The 17500-nt window shown below is 48.7% G+C and overlaps 3 protein-coding genes across 5 annotated transcripts in view; 1 reads left to right on the top strand and 2 right to left on the bottom strand.

Moving 5' to 3' along the window:
- LOC115124111 (UDP-glucose 6-dehydrogenase-like) overlaps positions 1-4648 on the bottom strand; it is a 40579-nt gene extending 35931 nt beyond the window's left edge. The window contains exon 1 of the mRNA XM_065004481.1: positions 4142-4648. The gene's annotated coding sequence lies outside the window, so the exon portion shown is untranslated. The remainder of the gene's footprint in view (positions 1-4141) is intronic.
- On the top strand, positions 3596-8942 carry LOC135561950 (uncharacterized). Its single transcript, XM_065004479.1, has 2 exons — positions 3596-3600; positions 8012-8942. Exons 1-2 carry the CDS (start codon positions 3596-3598, stop codon positions 8940-8942), a joined length of 936 nt encoding a protein of 311 aa, XP_064860551.1.
- A 3475-nt stretch (positions 8943-12417) lies between these two features.
- LOC135561661 (small integral membrane protein 14-like) overlaps positions 12418-17500 on the bottom strand; it is a 13306-nt gene continuing 8223 nt past the window's right edge. For 2 of the 3 annotated variants that reach the window (XM_065003393.1, XM_065003392.1), the window contains exons 3-5: positions 17439-17487; positions 17148-17305; positions 12418-12560 (exon numbers count right to left, since the gene is read on the bottom strand). In XM_065003393.1, coding sequence (XP_064859465.1) covers positions 12522-12560; positions 17148-17305; positions 17439-17487 — 246 coding nt within the window. In that variant the 3' untranslated portion in view covers positions 12418-12521. Of the gene's footprint in view, positions 12561-17143; positions 17306-17438; positions 17488-17500 lie in introns of all 3 variants that reach the window. The other variant, XM_065003394.1, reaches the window with a different exon arrangement.

The raw sequence follows: 17500 nt of genomic DNA, 5'->3' as shown, positions 1-17500 counted from the left end.
ACATAGCCGCCCATATATGGAACTCGTTTACACAGCCGCCCATATATGGAACTCGTTTACACAGCCGCCCATATATGGATATCGTTTACATAGCCGCCCATATATGGAACTCGTTTACACAGCCGCCCATATATGGAACTCGTTTACATAGCCGCCCATATATGGATGTCGTTTACATAGCCGCCCATATATGGAACTCGTTTACATAGCCGCTATATGGAACTCTGTTTAAATAGCCGCCCATATATGGATATCGTTTAATAGCCGCCCATATATGGATATCGTTTACATAGCCGCCCATATATGGATATCGTTTACATAGCCGCCCATATATGGATATGGTTTACATAGCCGCCCATATATGGAACTCGTTTACATAGCCGCCCATATATGGAACTCGTTTACACAGCCGCCCATATATGGAACTCGTTTACATAGCCGCCCATATATGGATATGGTTTACATAGCCGCCCATATATGGAACTCGTTTACATAGCCGCCCATATATGGAACTCGTTTACATAGCCGCCCATATATGGATATGGTTTACATAGCCGCCCATATATGGAACTCGTTTACATAGCCGCCCATATATGGATATTGTTTACATAGCCGCCCATATATGGATATGGTTTACATAGCCGCCCATATATGGATATCGTTTACATAGCCGCCCATATATGGATATGGTTTACATAGCCGCCCATATATGGAACTCGTTTACATAGCCGCCCATATATGGAACTCGTTTACACAGCCGCCCATATATGGAACTTGTTTACATAGCCGCCCATATATGGATATGGTTTACATAGCCGCCCATATATGGAACTCGTTTACATAGCCGCCCATATATGGAACTCGTTTACATAGCCGCCCATATATGGATATGGTTTACATAGCCGCCCATATATGGAACTCGTTTACATAGCCGCCCATATATGGATATGGTTTACATAGCCGCCCATATATGGAACTCGTTTACATAGCCGCCCATATATGGATGTCGTTTACATAGCCGCCCATATATGGATGTCGTTTACATAGCCGCCCATATATGGAACTCGTTTACATAGCCGCCCATATATGGAACTCGTTTACATAGCCGCCCATATATGGATATGGTTTACATAGCCGCCCATATATGGATATCGTTTACATAGCCGCCCATATATGGAACTCGTTTACATAGCCGCCCATATATGGAACTCGTTTACATAGCCGCCCATATATGGATGTTACATGTTACTTTATGGGTTGGTTATGTCGGCTTCTTCTAACTCAACGCTTTCTGTTACATATAACAATACGATTAAATTAGATCTTTGTTTTTTTTAATACAAAGTCTATCAGAATTCGTGTCATTACCAAAAAACACCTATAGCCCTTAATCTTCAAGAATAGGACTTGGAAATATGAAAGTATAGATTAGCCAATTTTTTTTTACCTGAGCATAACCCCAAAACAACTGATTTTTGTTTTTTTGAAAACTAAGGACTTATTAGCCAACCCTACTCTGTTGTTTATGATGTTGTTGTCATGGAAACTGATTGGGCAATTGAGTAGCTGTTGCAAGAGCTCATTGTCCACTGGTTTCAAAAACAATGGATTGGTAGGGCAGAGTAAATGTATTGAATTCAAATCATTATTGGGTTCAAATACACGTTTGGATTTGTTTTACAGCCGTCCACAACAACCACAATCCGTAAAGAGTAAATATCTAAATGAGAGAGTAGCAGTGTGATTCACGTCAATTGCGCTATCTAGATATCAATAATAAGGTGATATCCGTATCGCCGTAGACGACACCACTGCTGTCGTCTTTCCCTCCAAGCGTTTAGTCAAGTTGGATCACGTTTGGATGCCGACAGCAGTCGCACCGTTGTGGAAGACGCAGCTTGGACTGTAGCCTAGAAAAACCTTCTCCTGCTCTTTCCCCGCGATCCATGAAAACTCATTTGGTGTGTCATCATTAGTAGTCTCTGATTGGAGGCCATCATTTGGTGTGTCATCATTAGTAGTCTCTGATTGGTGGTCATCATTAGTAGTCTCTGATTGGTGGCAATCATTTGGTGTGTCATCATTAGTAGTCTCTGATTGGTGGTAATCATTTGGTGTGTCATCATTAGTAGTCTCTGATTGGTGGTCATCATTTGGTGTGTCATCATTAGTAGTCTCTGATTGGTGGTAATCATTTGGTGTGTCATCATTAGTGGTCTCTGATTGGTGGTCATCATTTGGTGGGTCATCATTAGTGGTCTCTGATTGGTGGTCATCATTTGGTGTGTAATCATTAGTGGTCTCTGATTGGTGGTCATCATTAGTGGTCTCTGATTGGTGGTCATCATTTGGTGTGTAATCATTAGTGGTCTCTGATTGGTGGTAATCATTTGGTGTGTCATCATTAGTGGTCATCATTTGGTGTGTAATCATTAGTGGTCTCTGATTGGTGGTCATCATTTGGTGTGTCATCATTAGTGGTCTCTGATTGGTGGTCATCATTTGGTGTGTAATCATTAGTGGTCTCTGATTGGTGGTCATCATTAGTGGTCTCTGATTGGTGGTAAACATTTGGTGTGTCATCATTAGTGGTCTCTGATTGGTGGTCATCATTAGTGGTCTCTGATTGGTGGTCATCATTTGGTGTGTCATCATTAGTGGTCTCTGATTGGTGGTAATCATTTGGTGTGTCATCATTAGTGGTCTCTGATTGGTGGTAATCATTTGGTGTGTCATCATTAGTGGTCTCTGATTGGTGGTCATCATTTGGTGGGTCATCATTAGTGGTCTCTGATTGGTGGTAATCATTTGGTGTGTCATCATTAGTGGTCTCTGATTGGTGGTCATCATTAGTGGTCTCTGATTGGTGGTCATCATTTGGTGTGTCATCATTAGTGGTCTCTGATTGGTGGTCAGACTCACTCAGGTGGAACAAATTTAAACATTGTGCCTTTTTTTCCTCCAATGCTGATTTGACTGGTCATTGCGAAAACAGAGAAATGTCCACAAACATTTTTTTCCCACCACAAACCTCCTTTCTGAATTTAAAACGAATCCTTGAAAGTAATCATCTAGGTTTTTCAAAGAGTATTTGTAATCTGACTACAATATGTTTGCTGGTAAAGTAACGGATTTACAATGTAATCTGTTACTCCCCAACCCTGGTGGGCAACTGGCAAGGAAAAACTCCCTGGGTGGAAGACACCTTAATAGATTAATAAAACAAACTAGAAAAGACGAGACAAATTGAACTTCAGAGAACATGACCCTCCACTTGAGTAAGGAACTAGAAGCCAAATAGCTCATTTAAAAAAAATAGTTGTATAATGTTAGCCTATTCGGAGAAAGGTTTTGTGTCTGTGCAACGGAGCACGTTGTTGGAAAAGAACAACGAGATTATTACGTAACTGTGTGTAAAAGTACTGTAGTGAAACAGGCGGGGAGCGGGACTTGAACCCTCAACCTTCTAAACCCGAAGTCCAGCGTGATATCGACTGTGCCCCCGAACGTATGCTCAAGTGGCAGAGTCGAAATCCGCGTTTATAAACCCAGGGTCGTTAGTTACACGGCTAAACTCTGCACAACAATTTTCGCGATGAAGTCAGACATCGAGGCATTAATCCGTTAAAATTCCGTTCTGATTTAGGGTGCGTTCGTAAATTCACTCTGGCTATCTACTCCGATTTCAGGGCGTCTTGATTGTGGCAGAGCACAGAAACACTGGACGAATTTACGAACCAATCAACACCCGTTAAATATGGCCGGTGTCAGTAAACAGTCGGGCGAAAAAACGTAATTAAATCGTTTTCCAGCAGCACAGTTACAGTCCAGCAACACTCTGGATAACATGAAAACATCCGAACCAGCTCTGCTTGGTTGAGTAAAAATGTGTCAGATTGGAGGTGTTCTCTCATTTGTGTCTTTTGAAGTAGCTAGCAAATTAACATTAGTCAAGCACCGAAATTGGGGTCAGAAAACTGAATTTTCGAACGCACCCTTGGTTGGATTATTCTACTCGACTAAAGTGAATCCGAGAGATATCAATCTCAACACATATGAGCGTCCAAACGTTTCAGTAACAGTTATAACGTTATTATAATTTATTAATAATTACATAGCTATTTAGTAGTAAAACACTTACCACTGCGGAGACAACTACCCGATCTCACGGATAAAATCCAATTCGCAAAAAACTCACTTCCGTTATCTGTATAATCAGATGTCCTCCTTGTTACTGATGCGATGTCAATTTTATCACTGAAATATTGTCGCTTTGAAGATATTTGGGGTTGTGGAAGGGGTCGCTTGTCGATAGTTGCTGTACTTACACCCTTTAGTTACAAATGAGAGCTCAGTAATGTTGCATTTTATGCTGAGTTTCCACTAGATGCCACAGTCACAAAGTCAAATTGGCTCTATTGTATAAATTCATACAACAATGAGATGTTTGCTCTTAATTTAGGGTTAGGTATAAGGTTAGCATTATGGTTAAGGTTTAAAATACAATTTTAATTCAGAGAAATTGACGAAATAGGCGGCGTTTTTGTGTGACTTTGTGTCTGTGGTAACTAGTGGCGACCCTTGTACAAATCGGGCGAAGTAAAGTCTTCCGGGGTTCTGCGTCGCGTACAGCCAACCAGCGAGTGAGACGTCATTAATGGTTAGATCGGCATTGGGGCAGGGTTAAAGAAGATTAACAATACAGCGTTGTCATGGTGAGCTCAGCTGGAATGAATTTGTTTCTGTCCCAGATACATTTACATTTACATTTAAGTCATTTAGCAGACGAGCCTCCTATATAGGGCTCTGGTCCAAACTAGTGCACTATGTAGGAATCAGGGTGCCATTTGGGACACAACGAGTATCACTGAAATGTGCTTTTAAATGACTTTGACAAATAGGACATGAGTGATTAGGTTGGATTTGAGAAGAGGACAGAGAGTTGTTAACCTTGTTCACACAATACCTTTATCTATTGACACCCTGGGAGTCAGACAGACAGACTGGGAGTCAGTCAGACAGACAGACTGGGAGTCAGACAGACAGACTGGGAGTCAGTCAGACAGACAGACTGGGAGTCAGACAGACAGACTGGAAGTCAGTCAGACAGACAGACTGGGAGTCAGTCAGACAGACAGACTGGGAGTCAGACAGACAGACTGGGAGTCAGACAGACAGACTGGGAGTCAGTCAGACAGACAGACTGGGAGTCAGACAGACAGACTGGGAGTCAGACAGACAGACTGGGAGTCAGTCAGACAGACAGACTGGGAGTCAGACAGACAGACTGGGAGTCAGACAGACAGACTGGGAGTCAGTCAGACAGACAGACTGGGAGTGGAAGTCAGTCAGACAGACAGACTGGGAGTCAGTCAGACAGACAGACTGGGAGTCAGACAGGAGTCAGACAGACAGACTGGGAGTCAGACAGACTGGAAGTCAGACAGACAGACTGGGAGTCAGTCAGGAAGTCAGACAGACAGACTGGGAGTCAGACAGGAAGTCAGTCAGACAGGAAGTCAGACAGACACACTGAGAGTCAGACAGACAGACAGGAAGTCAGACAGACAGACTGGGAGTCAGACAGACAGACAGGAAGTCAGACAACGGACCAGGAAGCTGTGGTATTACAGTTTATTTGTTGTTTTGGAAAGGTAAAGTGCATAGTTGAAGCCCTTACTCCCTGTTAGAACTGTTCCCTATATAGTACACTACTATAGACCCTATTCCCTATATAGTACACTACTACAGACCCTGTTCCCTATATAGTACACTACTACAGACCCTGTTCCCTATATAGTACACTACTACAGACCCTGTTCCCTATATAGTGGTACTACTATAGACCAGAGCCCTATTCCCTATATAGTACACTACTATAGACCAGAGCCCTATTCCCTATATAGTGCACTACTAGTGACTAGAGCCCTATTCCCTATATAGTGCACTACTTCTGACTAGAGCCCTATTCCCTATATAGGGCACTACTAGTGACTAGAGCCCTATTCCCTATATAGGGCACTACTAGTGACTAGAGCCCTATTCCCTATATAGGGCACTACTATAGACCAGAGCCCTATTCCCTATATAGTGCACTACTATAGACCCTATTCCCTATATAGTGCACTACTATAGACCCTATTCCCTATATAGTGCACTACTATAGACCCTATTCCCTATATAGTGCACTACTATAGACCAGAGCCCTATTCCCTATATAGGGCACTACTAGTGACTAGAGCCCTATTCCCTATATAGTGCACTACTATAGACCCTATTCCCTATATAGTGCACTACTATAGACCCTATTCCCTATATAGTGCACTACTATAGGCCAGAGCCCTATTCCCTATATAGTGCACTACTATAGACCCTATTCCCTATATAGTGCACTACTATAGACCCTATTCCCTATATAGTGCACTACTATAGACCAGAGCCCTATTCCCTATATAGTGGTACTACTATAGACCAGAGCCCTATTCCCTATATAGTGGTACTACTATAGACCAGAGCCCTATTCCCTATATAGGGCACTACTAGTGACTAGAGCCCTCCTTTTGTTGTTGACATACCGGGTCCTGGTCAAAGTAGTGAACTATCCAGAGGCTCCAGAGTGACGCGGTGGTCTAAGGCACGTGAGGCGTCACTACAGACACCCTGGTTCGAATCCAGGCTGTATGACAACTGGCCGTGATTGGGAGTCCCACCGGGCGGCGAACAATTGGCCCGGTTTGGCCGGTGTAGGCCGTCGTTGTAAATAGTAATTTATTCTTAACTGACTTACCAAGTTAAATAAAAGTTACATTAAAATAAACTGTATATGGGGAATAGGGTGCCTAAGTAGTGCACTATACTGTATATAGGGAATAGGGTGCCTAAGTAGTGCACTATACTGTATATAGGGAATAGGGTGCCTAAGTAGTGCACTATACTGTATATAGGGAATAGGGTGCCTAAGTAGTGCACTATACTGTATATAGGGAATAGGGTGCCTAAGTAGTGCACTATACTGTATATGGGGAATAGGGTGCCTAAGTAGTGCACTATATGTATACAGGGAATAGGATGCCTAAGTAGTGCACTATACTGTATATATGGAATAGGGTGCCTAAGTAGTGCACTATACTGTATTTAGGGATTTACATTTAGTAGTCACTATACTGTATATCCAGAGGGAATAGGGTGCCTAAGTAGTGCACTATACTGTATATAGGGAATAGGGTGCCTAAGTAGTGCACTATACTGTATATAGTGAATAGGGTGCCTAAGTAGTGCACTATACTGTATATAGGGAATAGGGTGCCTAAGTAGTGCACTATACTGTATATAGGGAATAGGGTGCCTAAGTAGTGCACTATACTGTATATGGGGAATAGGGTGCCTAAGTAGTGCACTATACTGTATATATGGAATAGGGTGCCTAAGTAGTGCACTATACTGTATATGGGGAATAGGGTGCCTAAGTAGTGCACTATACTGTATATAGGGAATAGGGTGCCTAAGTAGTGCACTATACTGTATATAGGGAATAGGGTGCCTAAGTAGTGCACTACACTGTATATGGGGAATAGGGTGCCTAAGTAGTGCACTATACTGTAAATGGGGAATAGGGTGCCTAAGTAGTGCACTATAATGTATACAGGGAATAGGGTGCCTAAGTAGTGCACTATACTGTATATATGGAATAGGGTGCCTAAGTAGTGCACTATACTGTATTTACATTTACATTTAAGTCATTTGCAGTAGTGCTTATACTGATAGGGAATAGGGTGCCTAAGTAGTGCACTATACTGTAAATGGGGAATAGGTGCCTAAGTAGTGCACTATACTGTATATATGGAATAGGGTGCCTAAGCAGTGCACTATACTGTATATAGTGAATAGGGTGCCTAAGTAGTCTATACTGTATATAGGGAATAGGATGCCTAAGTACCCCACTATACTGTATATAGGGAATCAGTCCCTAAGCAGTGCACTATAGATGACCTACCCCCCCTGTCTACCTCAGACCCCCTCTACCTACTTCAGACCTCCTCTGCCTACCCTCAGACCCCCCCTCTCAGACCTACCTCAGACCTCCTCTGCCTACCTCAGACCCCCCTACCTACTTCAGACCCCCTGCCTATCTCAGACCCCCCCTCTGCCTACCTCAGACCCCCCTCTGCCTACCTCAGACCCCTCTCTGCCTACTTCAGACCCCTCCTGCCTACCTCAGACCCCCTCAGACCCCCTCTGCCTACCTCAGACCCCCTTACCTACCTCAGACCCCCACTGCCTACCTCAGACCCCCCTTACCTACCTCAGACCCCCTCTGCCTACCTCAGACCCCCCCTACCTACTTCAGACCCCCTGCCTACCCTCAGACCCCCTCTGCCTACCTCAGACCCCCTCTGCCTACCTCAGACCCCCTCTGCCTACCTCAGACCCCTCCTGCCTACCTCAGACCCCCTCTGCCTACCTCAGACCCCCACTGCCTACCTCAGACCCCCCTACCTACCTCAGACCCCCACTGCCTACCTCAGACCCCCTGCCTACCTCAGACCTCCCCTACCTACCTCAGACCCCCCTGCCTACCTCAGACCCCCTCCTACCTACCTCAGACCCCCTCTGCCTACCTCAGACCCCCCCCTGCCTACCTCAGACCTCCCCTACCTACCTCAGACCCCCCTACCTACCTCAGAGCCCCCTCTGCCTACCTCAGACCCCCCTACCTACCTCAGACCTCCCTACCTACCTCAGAGCCCCCCTGCCTACCTCAGACCCCCTCCTACCTATCTCAGACCCCCCTCTGCCTACCTCAGACCCCCTCTGCCTACCTCAGAGCCCCCTCTGCCTACCTCAGAGCCCCCCTGCCTACCTCAGACCCCCCTGCCTACCTCAGACCCCCCTACCTACTTCAGACCCCCCCCCCTACCTACCTCAGACCCCCCCCTGCCTAACAGAGAGAGAGAGTGGGGGGGGTTAATATAAAATAGCTTTTTCAAAATGGCGTATCGGCTTCAAAACACAGATTAAAAAAATGTTTTTAACCCTGGGGTGTATTCATTACGTCTTGCAACGGAAACCGTTTATCATTTTACAAACCAAACAAAAGCAAACAGAACGAAACGGGGAGGAACCTATCGACATTTGTCCAATAGAAACTCTGGAGTAAAAAAAATGGTTTCTGATGTGAAACATTTTTTGTTCATTTTTGTTGTTGCAACAAACTAAAAAAAAAACGTTTTGCAACAGAATAGACATAATGAATACACCCCCATGACCTGACTACACAACAACACAGTTGAACTTACACTATGACATCATCAAGCACGCTACACTCAGATCCATTGTGACATCACCGCGGAATGTCAGGGTGTTGATTCTGAAGAGCCCCTCCCCCTCTCTTGTTGCTAAGTGATTCAATCAATAAACTACATGACTAGTGACTAGCTAGTTGACCATAACAAAATAATGATTGAGTCCCAAATTGCACCCCAATCTATGTAGTGCACTAATTCTGACTAGAGCCCTATGTAGTGCACTAATTCTGACTAGATTAATTCTGACTAGAGCCCTATGTAGTGCACTAATTCTGAGCCCTATGTAGTGCACTAATTCTGAGCCCTATGTAGTGCACTAATTCTGACTAGAGCCCTATGTAGTGCACTAGAAAGGCCATCTGAGACCCAGCCGGTGATGCCCAGAGGAAAGAGGACAGTATACAAGACCGATTCAGTCTCTACATTCCCCTCTGAGTTAGATTAGTTACAAGGCCGATCCAGTCTCTACATTCCCCTCTGAGTTAGATTAGTTACAAGGCCGATCCAGTCTCTACATTCCCCTCTGAGTTAGATTAGTTACAAGGCCGATCCAGTCTCTACATTCCCCTCTGAGTTAGATTAGTTACAAGGCCGATCCAGTCTCTACATTCCCCTCTGAGTTAGATTAGTTACAAGGCCGATTCAGTCTCTACATTCCCCTCTGAGTTAGATTAGTTACAAGGCCGATCCAGTCTCTACATTCCCCTCTGAGTTAGATTAGTTACAAGGCCGATCCAGTCTCTACATTCCCCTCTGAGTTAGATTAGTTACAAGGCCGATCCAGTCTCTACATTCCCCTCTGAGTTAGATTAGTTACAAGGCCGATCCAGTCTCTACATTCCCCTCTGAGTTAGATTAGTTACAAGGCCGATCCAGTCTCTACATTCCCCTCTGAGTTAGATTAGTAAAACACACAAAGTAAATGTGTTTCTGTACATCAGCAGTTTCTCTCTTATGTTAGCCACTTATAGACGTGGGTACACAGACCCGTGATCAACTGTGGCCCCTCCTGATGATGTCAGATCTTTGTTGTGGATCCCACCCCCAACCCTGACCTATATAGTGCACTACCCCATAGGGCTCTGGTCTAAAGTAGTGCACTACCCCCATAGGGCTCTGGTCTAAAGTAGTGCACTACCCCCATAGGACTCTGGTCTAAAGTAGTGCACTACCCCCATAGGGCTCTGGTCTAAAGTAGTGCACTACCCCATAGGGCTCTGGTCTAAAGTAGTGCCCTACCCCCATAGGGCTCTGGTCTAAAGTAGTGCACTACCCCCATAGGGCTCTGGTCTAAAGTAGTGCACTACCCCATTGGTTTCTGGTCTAAAGTAGTGCACTACCCCATAGGGCTCTGGTCTAAAGTAGTGCACTACCCCATTGGTTTCTGGTCTAAAGTAGTGCACTACCCCATAGGGCTCTGGTCTAAAGTAGTGCACTACCCCCATAGGGCTCTGGTCTAAAGTAGTGCACTACCCCATAGGGCTCTGGTCTAAAGTAGTGCACTCCCCCCATAGGGCTCTGGTCTAAAGTAGTGCACTACCCCCATAGGGCTCTGGTCTAAAGTAGTGCACTACCCCATAGGGCTCTGGTCTAAAGTAGTGCACTACCCCCATAGGGCTCTGGTCTAAAGTAGTGCACTAAACAGGAAATGCATTGTGATGTACAGGGGTCGGAGGTCGCAGTAAGCTGTTGGGTTCCGGGGTACCAACGTAGAACGGGCCGAACATTTGGTGGAGATGTTGGGTTGTCCAGTAGAACGTCTGGTGGAGATGTTGGGTTGTCCAGTAGAACGTCTAGAGGAGATGTTGGGTTGTCCAGTAGAACGTCTAGAGGAGGTGTTGGGTTGTCCAGCAGAACGTCTGGTGGAGATGTTGGGTTGTCCAGTAGAACGTCTGGTGGAGATGTTGGGTTGTCCAGTAGAACGTCTAGAGGAGATGTTGGGTTGTCCAGTAGAACGTCTGGTGGAGATGTTGGGTTGTCCAGTAGAACGTCTGGTGGAGATGTTGGGTTGTCCAGTAGAACGTCTAGAGGAGATGTTGGGTTGTCCAGTAGAACGTCTAGAGGAGATGTTGGGTTGTCCAGTAGAACGTCTAGAGGAGGTGTTGGGTTGTCCAGCAGAACGTCTGGTGGAGATGTTGGGTTGTCCAGTAGAACGTCTGGTGGAGATGTTGGGTTGTCCAGTAGAACGTCTAGAGGAGATGTTGGGTTGTCCAGTAGAACGTCTAGAGGAGATGTTGGGTTGTCCAGTAGAACGTCTGGTGGAGATGTTGGGTTGTCCAGTAGAACGTCTGGTGGAGATGTTGGGTTGTCCAGTAGAACGTCTAGAGGAGATGTTGGGTTGTCCAGTAGAACGTCTAGAGGAGATGTTGGGTTGTCCAGTAGAACGTCTGGTGGAGATGTTGGGTTGTCCAGTAGAACGTCTGGTGGAGATGTTGGGTTGTCCAGTAGAACGTCCGGTGGAGATGTTGGGTTGTCCAGTAGAACGTCCGGAGGAGATGTTGGGTTGTCCAGTAGAACGTCTGGTGGAGATGTTGGGTTGTCCAGTAGAACGTCTAGAGGAGATGTTGGGTTGTCCAGTAGAACGTCTAGAGGAGATGTTGGGTTGTCCAGTAGAACGTCTGGTGGAGGTGTTGGGTTGTCCAGTAGAACGTCTGGTGGAGGTGTTGGGTTGTCCAGTAGAACGTCTGGTGGAGATGTTGGGTTGTCCAGTAGAACGTCTAGAGGAGATGTTGGGTTGTCCAGTAGAACGTCTGGCGGAGATGTTGGGTTGTCCAGTAGAACGTCTGGTGGAGATGTTGGGTTGTCCAGTAGAACGTCTGGTGGAGATGTTGGGTTGTCCAGTAGAACGTCTGGTGGAGATGTTGGGTTGTCCAGTAGAACGTCTGGTGGAGGTGTTGGGTTGTCCAGTAGAACGTCTGGTGGAGATGTTGGGTTGTCCAGTAGAACGTCTGGTGGAGGTGTTGGGTTGTCCAGTAGAACGTCTGGTGGAGATCTTGGGTTGTCCAGTAGAACGTCTGGTGGAGATGTTGGGTTGTCCAGTAGAACGTCTGGTGGAGATGTTGGGTTGTCCAGTAGAACGTCTAGAGGAGATGTTGGGTTGTCCAGTAGAACGTCTAGAGGAGATGTTGGGTTGTCCAGTAGAACGTCTAGAGGAGATGTTGGGTTGTCCAGTAGAACGTCTGGTTCTCTCCGGTTCTGTTCCGTCTGGTTCTGCTGCTAGTCCACTGGTGGAGCTGGGGGATCCTGGTCACGACTCTGTTAAACAGGAGAACAAATACATACAACCATATCAAAACCATCCCTCCATCCACCCTCCTCTCCTCTATCCACCCTCCTCTCCTCCATCCACCCTCCTCTTCTCTATCCACCCTCCTCTTCTCCTCCATCCACCCCTCCTCCTCCATCCACCCTCCTCTTCTCCTCCATCCACCCTCCTCCTCTCCTCTATCCACCCTCCTCTTCTCTATCCACCCTCCTCTCCTCTTTCATCCACCCTCCTCTCCTCTATCCACCCTCCTCTCCTCCATCCACCCTCCTCTTCTCCATCCACCCTCCTCTCCTCTATCCACCCTCCTCTTCTCCTCCATCCACCCTCCTCTCCTCCTTCATCCACCCTCCTCTCCTCTATCCACCCTCCTCTCCTCTATCCACCCTCCTCTCCTCCATCCACCCTCCTCTTCTCCATCCACCCTCCTCGTCTATATCCACCCTCCTCTTCTCCTCCATCCACCCTCCTCTCCTCCTCCATCCACCCTCCTCTCCTCCATCCACCCTCCTCGTCTCTATCCACCCTCCTCTTCTCCTCCATCCACCCTCCTCTCCTCCTTCATCCACCCTCCTCTCCTCCATCCACCCTCCTCTTCTCCATCCACCCTCCTCGTCTCTATCCACCCTCCTCTTCTCTTCCATCCACCCTCCTCTCCTCCTCTATCCACCCTCCTCTCCTCCTCTATCCACCCTCCTCTCCTCCTCTATCCACCCTCCTCTCCTCCTCTATCCACCCTCCTCTTCTCCTCTATCCACCCTCCTCTTCTCCTCCATCCACCCTCCTCTCCTCCTCCATCCACCCTCCTCTTCTCCATCCACCCTCCTCTCCTCCATCCACCCTCCTCTCCTCCATCCACCCTCCTCTTCTCCTCCATCCACCCTCCTCTCCTCTATCCCCCCTCTTCTCCATCCACCCTCCACTCCTCCATCCACCCTCCTCTCCTCTATCCCCCTCTTCTCCATCCACCCCCTCTCCTCTATCCCCTCCTCTTCTCCATCCACCCTCCTCTTCTCCTCCATCCACCCTCCTCTTCTCCATCCATCCACCCTCCTCTCCTCCATCCACCCTCCTCTCCTCTATCCACCCTCCTCTCCTCCATCCACCATCCTCTTCTCCATCCACCCTCCTCTCCTCCATCCACCCTCCTCTCCTCCTTCATCCACCCTCCTCTTCTCCATCCACCCTCTTCTCCTCCATCCACCCTCCTCTCCTCTATCCACCCTCCTCTTCTCCATCCACCCTCCTCTTCTCCTCTATCCACCCTCCTCTTCTCCTCTATCCACCCTCCTCTCTTCCATCCACCCTCCTCTCCTCCATCCACCCTCCTCTCCTCCATCCACCCTCCTCTTCTCCATCCACCCTCTTCTCCCCCCCTCTTCTCTATCCACCCTCCCTCTATCCCTCCTCCTCCCTCCATACCTACACTGTGGGGTCCAATAGGTTCCCTCCTCCTCCCTCCATACCTAGACTGTGGGGTCCAATAGGTTCCCTCCATACCTACACTGTGAGGTCCAGTAGGTTCCCTCTATCCCTCCTCCTCCCTCCATACCTACACTGTGGGGTCCAATAGGTTCCCTCTATCCCTCCTCCTCCCTCCATACCTACACTGTGAGGTCCAGTAGGTTCCCTCCTCCTCCCTCCATACCTACACTGTGAGGTCCAATAGGTTCCCTCTATCCCTCCTCCTCCCTCCATACCTACACTGTGAGGTCCAGTAGGTTCCCTCCTCCTCCCTCCATACCTACACTGTGGGGTCCAGTAGGTTCCCTCCTCCTCCCTCTATACCTACACTGTGAGGTCCAGTAGGTTCCCTCTATCCCTCCTCCTCCCTCCATACCTACACTGTGAGGTCCAGTAGGTTCCCTCCTCCTCCCTCTATACCTACACTGTGGGGTCCAGTAGGTTCCCTCTATCCCTCCTCCTCCCTCCATACCTACACTGTGAGGTCCAGTAGGTTCCCTCCTCCTCCCTCTATACCTACACTGTGGGGTCCAGTAGGTTCCCTCTATCCCTACTCCTCCCTCCATACCTACACTGTGAGGTCCAGTAGGTTCCCTCCTCCTCCCTCTATACCTACACTGTGAGGTCCAGTAGGTTCCCTCTATCCCTCCTCCTCCCTCCATACCTACACTGTGAGGTACAGTAGGTTCCCTCCTCCTCCCTCTATACCTACACTGTGAGGTCCAGTAGGTTCCCTCCTCCTCCCTCTATACCTACACTGTGAGGTCCAATAGGTTCCCTCCTCCTCCCTCCATACCTACACTGTGAGGTCCAGTAGGTTCCCTCCTCCTCCCTCCATACCTACATTGTGGGGTCCAATAGGTTCCCTCCTCCTCCCTCCATACCTACACTGTGAGGTCCAGTAGGTTCCCTCCTCCTCCCTCCATACCTACACTGTGGGGTCCAGTAGGTTCCCTCCATACCTACACTGTGGGGTCCAGTAGGTTCCCTCCATACCTACACTGTGGGGTCCAGTAGGTTCCCTCCATACCTACACTGTGAGGTCCAGTAGGTTCCCTCCTCCTCCCTCCATACCTACACTGTGAGGTCCAGTAGGTTCCCTCCTCCTCCCTCCATACCTACACTGTGGGGTCCAGTAGGTTCCCTCTATCCCTCCTCCTCCCTCCATACCTACACTGTGAGGTCCAGTAGGTTCCCTCTATCCCTCCTCCTCCCTCCATACCTACACTGTGGGGTCCAGTAGGTTCCCTCCATACCTACACTGTGGGGTCCAGTAGGTTCCCTCCTCCTCCCTCCATACCTACACTGTGAGGTCCAGTAGGTTCCCTCCTCCTCCCTCCATACCTACACTGTGGGGTCCAGTAGGTTCCCTCCTCCTCCCTCCATACCTACACTGTGGGGTCCAGTAGGTTCCCTCCTCCTCCCTCCATACCTACACTGTGAGGTCCAGTAGGTTCCCTCCTCCTCCCTCCATACCTACACTGTGGGGTCCAGTAGGTTCCCTCCTCCTCCCTCCATACCTACACTGTGAGGTCTCTTAGGTTCCCTCCTCCTCCCTCCATACCTACACTGTGGGGTCCAGTAGGTTCCCTCCTCCTCCCTCCATACCTACACTGTGAGGTCCAGTAGGTTCCCTCTATCCCTCCTCCTCCCTCCATACCTACACTGTGAGGTCCAGTAGGTTCCCTCTATCCCTCCATACCTACACTGTGGGGTCCAGTAGGTTCCCTCATCCTCCATCTATACCTACACTGTGGGGTCCAGTAGGTTCCCTCTATCCCTCCTCCTCCCTCCATACCTACACTGTGAGGTCCAGTAGGTTCCCTCCTCCTCCCTCCATACCTACACTGTGGGGTCCAGTAGGTTCCCTCCTCCTCCCTCCATACCTACACTGTGAGGTCCAGTAGGTTCCCTCCTCCTCCCTCCATACCTACACTGTGAGGTCCAGTAGGTTCCCTCTATCCCTCCTCCTCCCTCCATACCTACACTGTGGGGTCCAGTAGGTTCCCTCCTCCTCCCTCTATACCTACACTGTGGGGTCCAGTAGGTTCCCTCTATCCCTCCTCCTCCCTCCATACCTACACTGTGAGGTCCAGTAGGTTCCCTCCTCCTCCCTCCATACCTACACTGTGGGTCCAGTAGGTTCCCTCCTCCTCCCTCCATACCTACACTGTGAGGTCCAGTAGGTTCCCTCCTCCTCCCTCCATACCTACACTGTGAGGTCCAGTAGGTTCCCTCTATCCCTCCTCCTCCCTCCATACCTACACTGTGAGGTCCAGTAGGTTCCCTCCTCCTCCCTCCATACCTACACTGTGGGGTCCAGTAGGTTCCCTCCATACCTACACTGTGGGGTCCAATAGGTTCCCTCCTCCTCCCTCCATACCTACACTGTGAGGTCCAGTAGGTTCCCTCCTCCTCCCTCCATACCTACACTGTGAGGTCCAGTAGGTTCCCTCCTCCTCCCTCCATACCTACACTGTGAGGTCCAGTAGGTTCCCTCTATCCCTCCTCCTCCCTCCATACCCACACTGTGGGGTCCAGTAGGTTCCCTCCATACCTACACTGTGAGGTCCAGTAGGTTCCCTCCTCCTCCCTCCATACCTACACTGTGAGGTCCAGTAGGTTCCCTCTATCCCTCCTCCTCCCTCCATACCTACACTGTGAGGTCCAGTAGGTTCCCTCTATCCCTCCTCCTCCCTCCATACCTACACTGTGAGGTCCAGTAGGTTCCCTCTATCCCTCCTCCTCCCTCCATACCTACACTGTGAGGTCCAGTAGGTTCCCTCCTCCTCCCTCCATACCTACACTGTGAGGTCCAGTAGGTTCCCTCTATCCCTCCTCCTCCCTCCATACCTACACTGTGAGGTCCAGTAGGTTCCCTCTATCCCTCCTCCTCCCTCCATACCTACACTGTGAGGTCCAGTAGGTTCCCTCTATCCCTCCTCCTCCCTCCATACCTACACTGTGAGGTCCAGTAGGTTCCCTCTATCCCTCCTCCTCCCTCCATACCTACACTGTGAGGTCCAGTAGGTTCCCTCCTCCTCCTCCCCTCCATACCTACACTGTGAGGTCCAGTAGGTTCCCTCTATCCCTCCTCCTCCCTCCATACCTACACTGTGAGGTCCAGTAGGTTTGCCGGCAGGCGGCGCTGGGGATCCTCTGAGGCTGTTGGGTCTGAGGAGGAAGAGGAGCAGAACCAGAACCATCCAGCCCATCAGAACCACGGGGACAGTCAGGTCTCCACCTCCTACTGAGCCACTGGGTCCTGGTACTGGAGGGCCACAGAGAAAGACAGTCCCGTTAATAACCAAACTGAAAAACAAAGTGTGTATCTCCAATGGAAGTGTTGTTTCAGATCAGTACAAGGCTTAAATGTGGGTCAGTGTGTGGTGAAGAATACATACAGTCCTGAGGACACTCTGTGTCTGTACAGTAGGACTGAGACTGACGTAGCTGGTGGAGAGAG

Source organism: Oncorhynchus nerka, linkage group LG18, assembly GCF_034236695.1.
Source record: "Oncorhynchus nerka isolate Pitt River linkage group LG18, Oner_Uvic_2.0, whole genome shotgun sequence".
Lineage (NCBI taxonomy): Eukaryota > Metazoa > Chordata > Actinopteri > Salmoniformes > Salmonidae > Oncorhynchus > Oncorhynchus nerka.
This window is presented reverse-complemented; position numbering and strand designations above follow the sequence as displayed.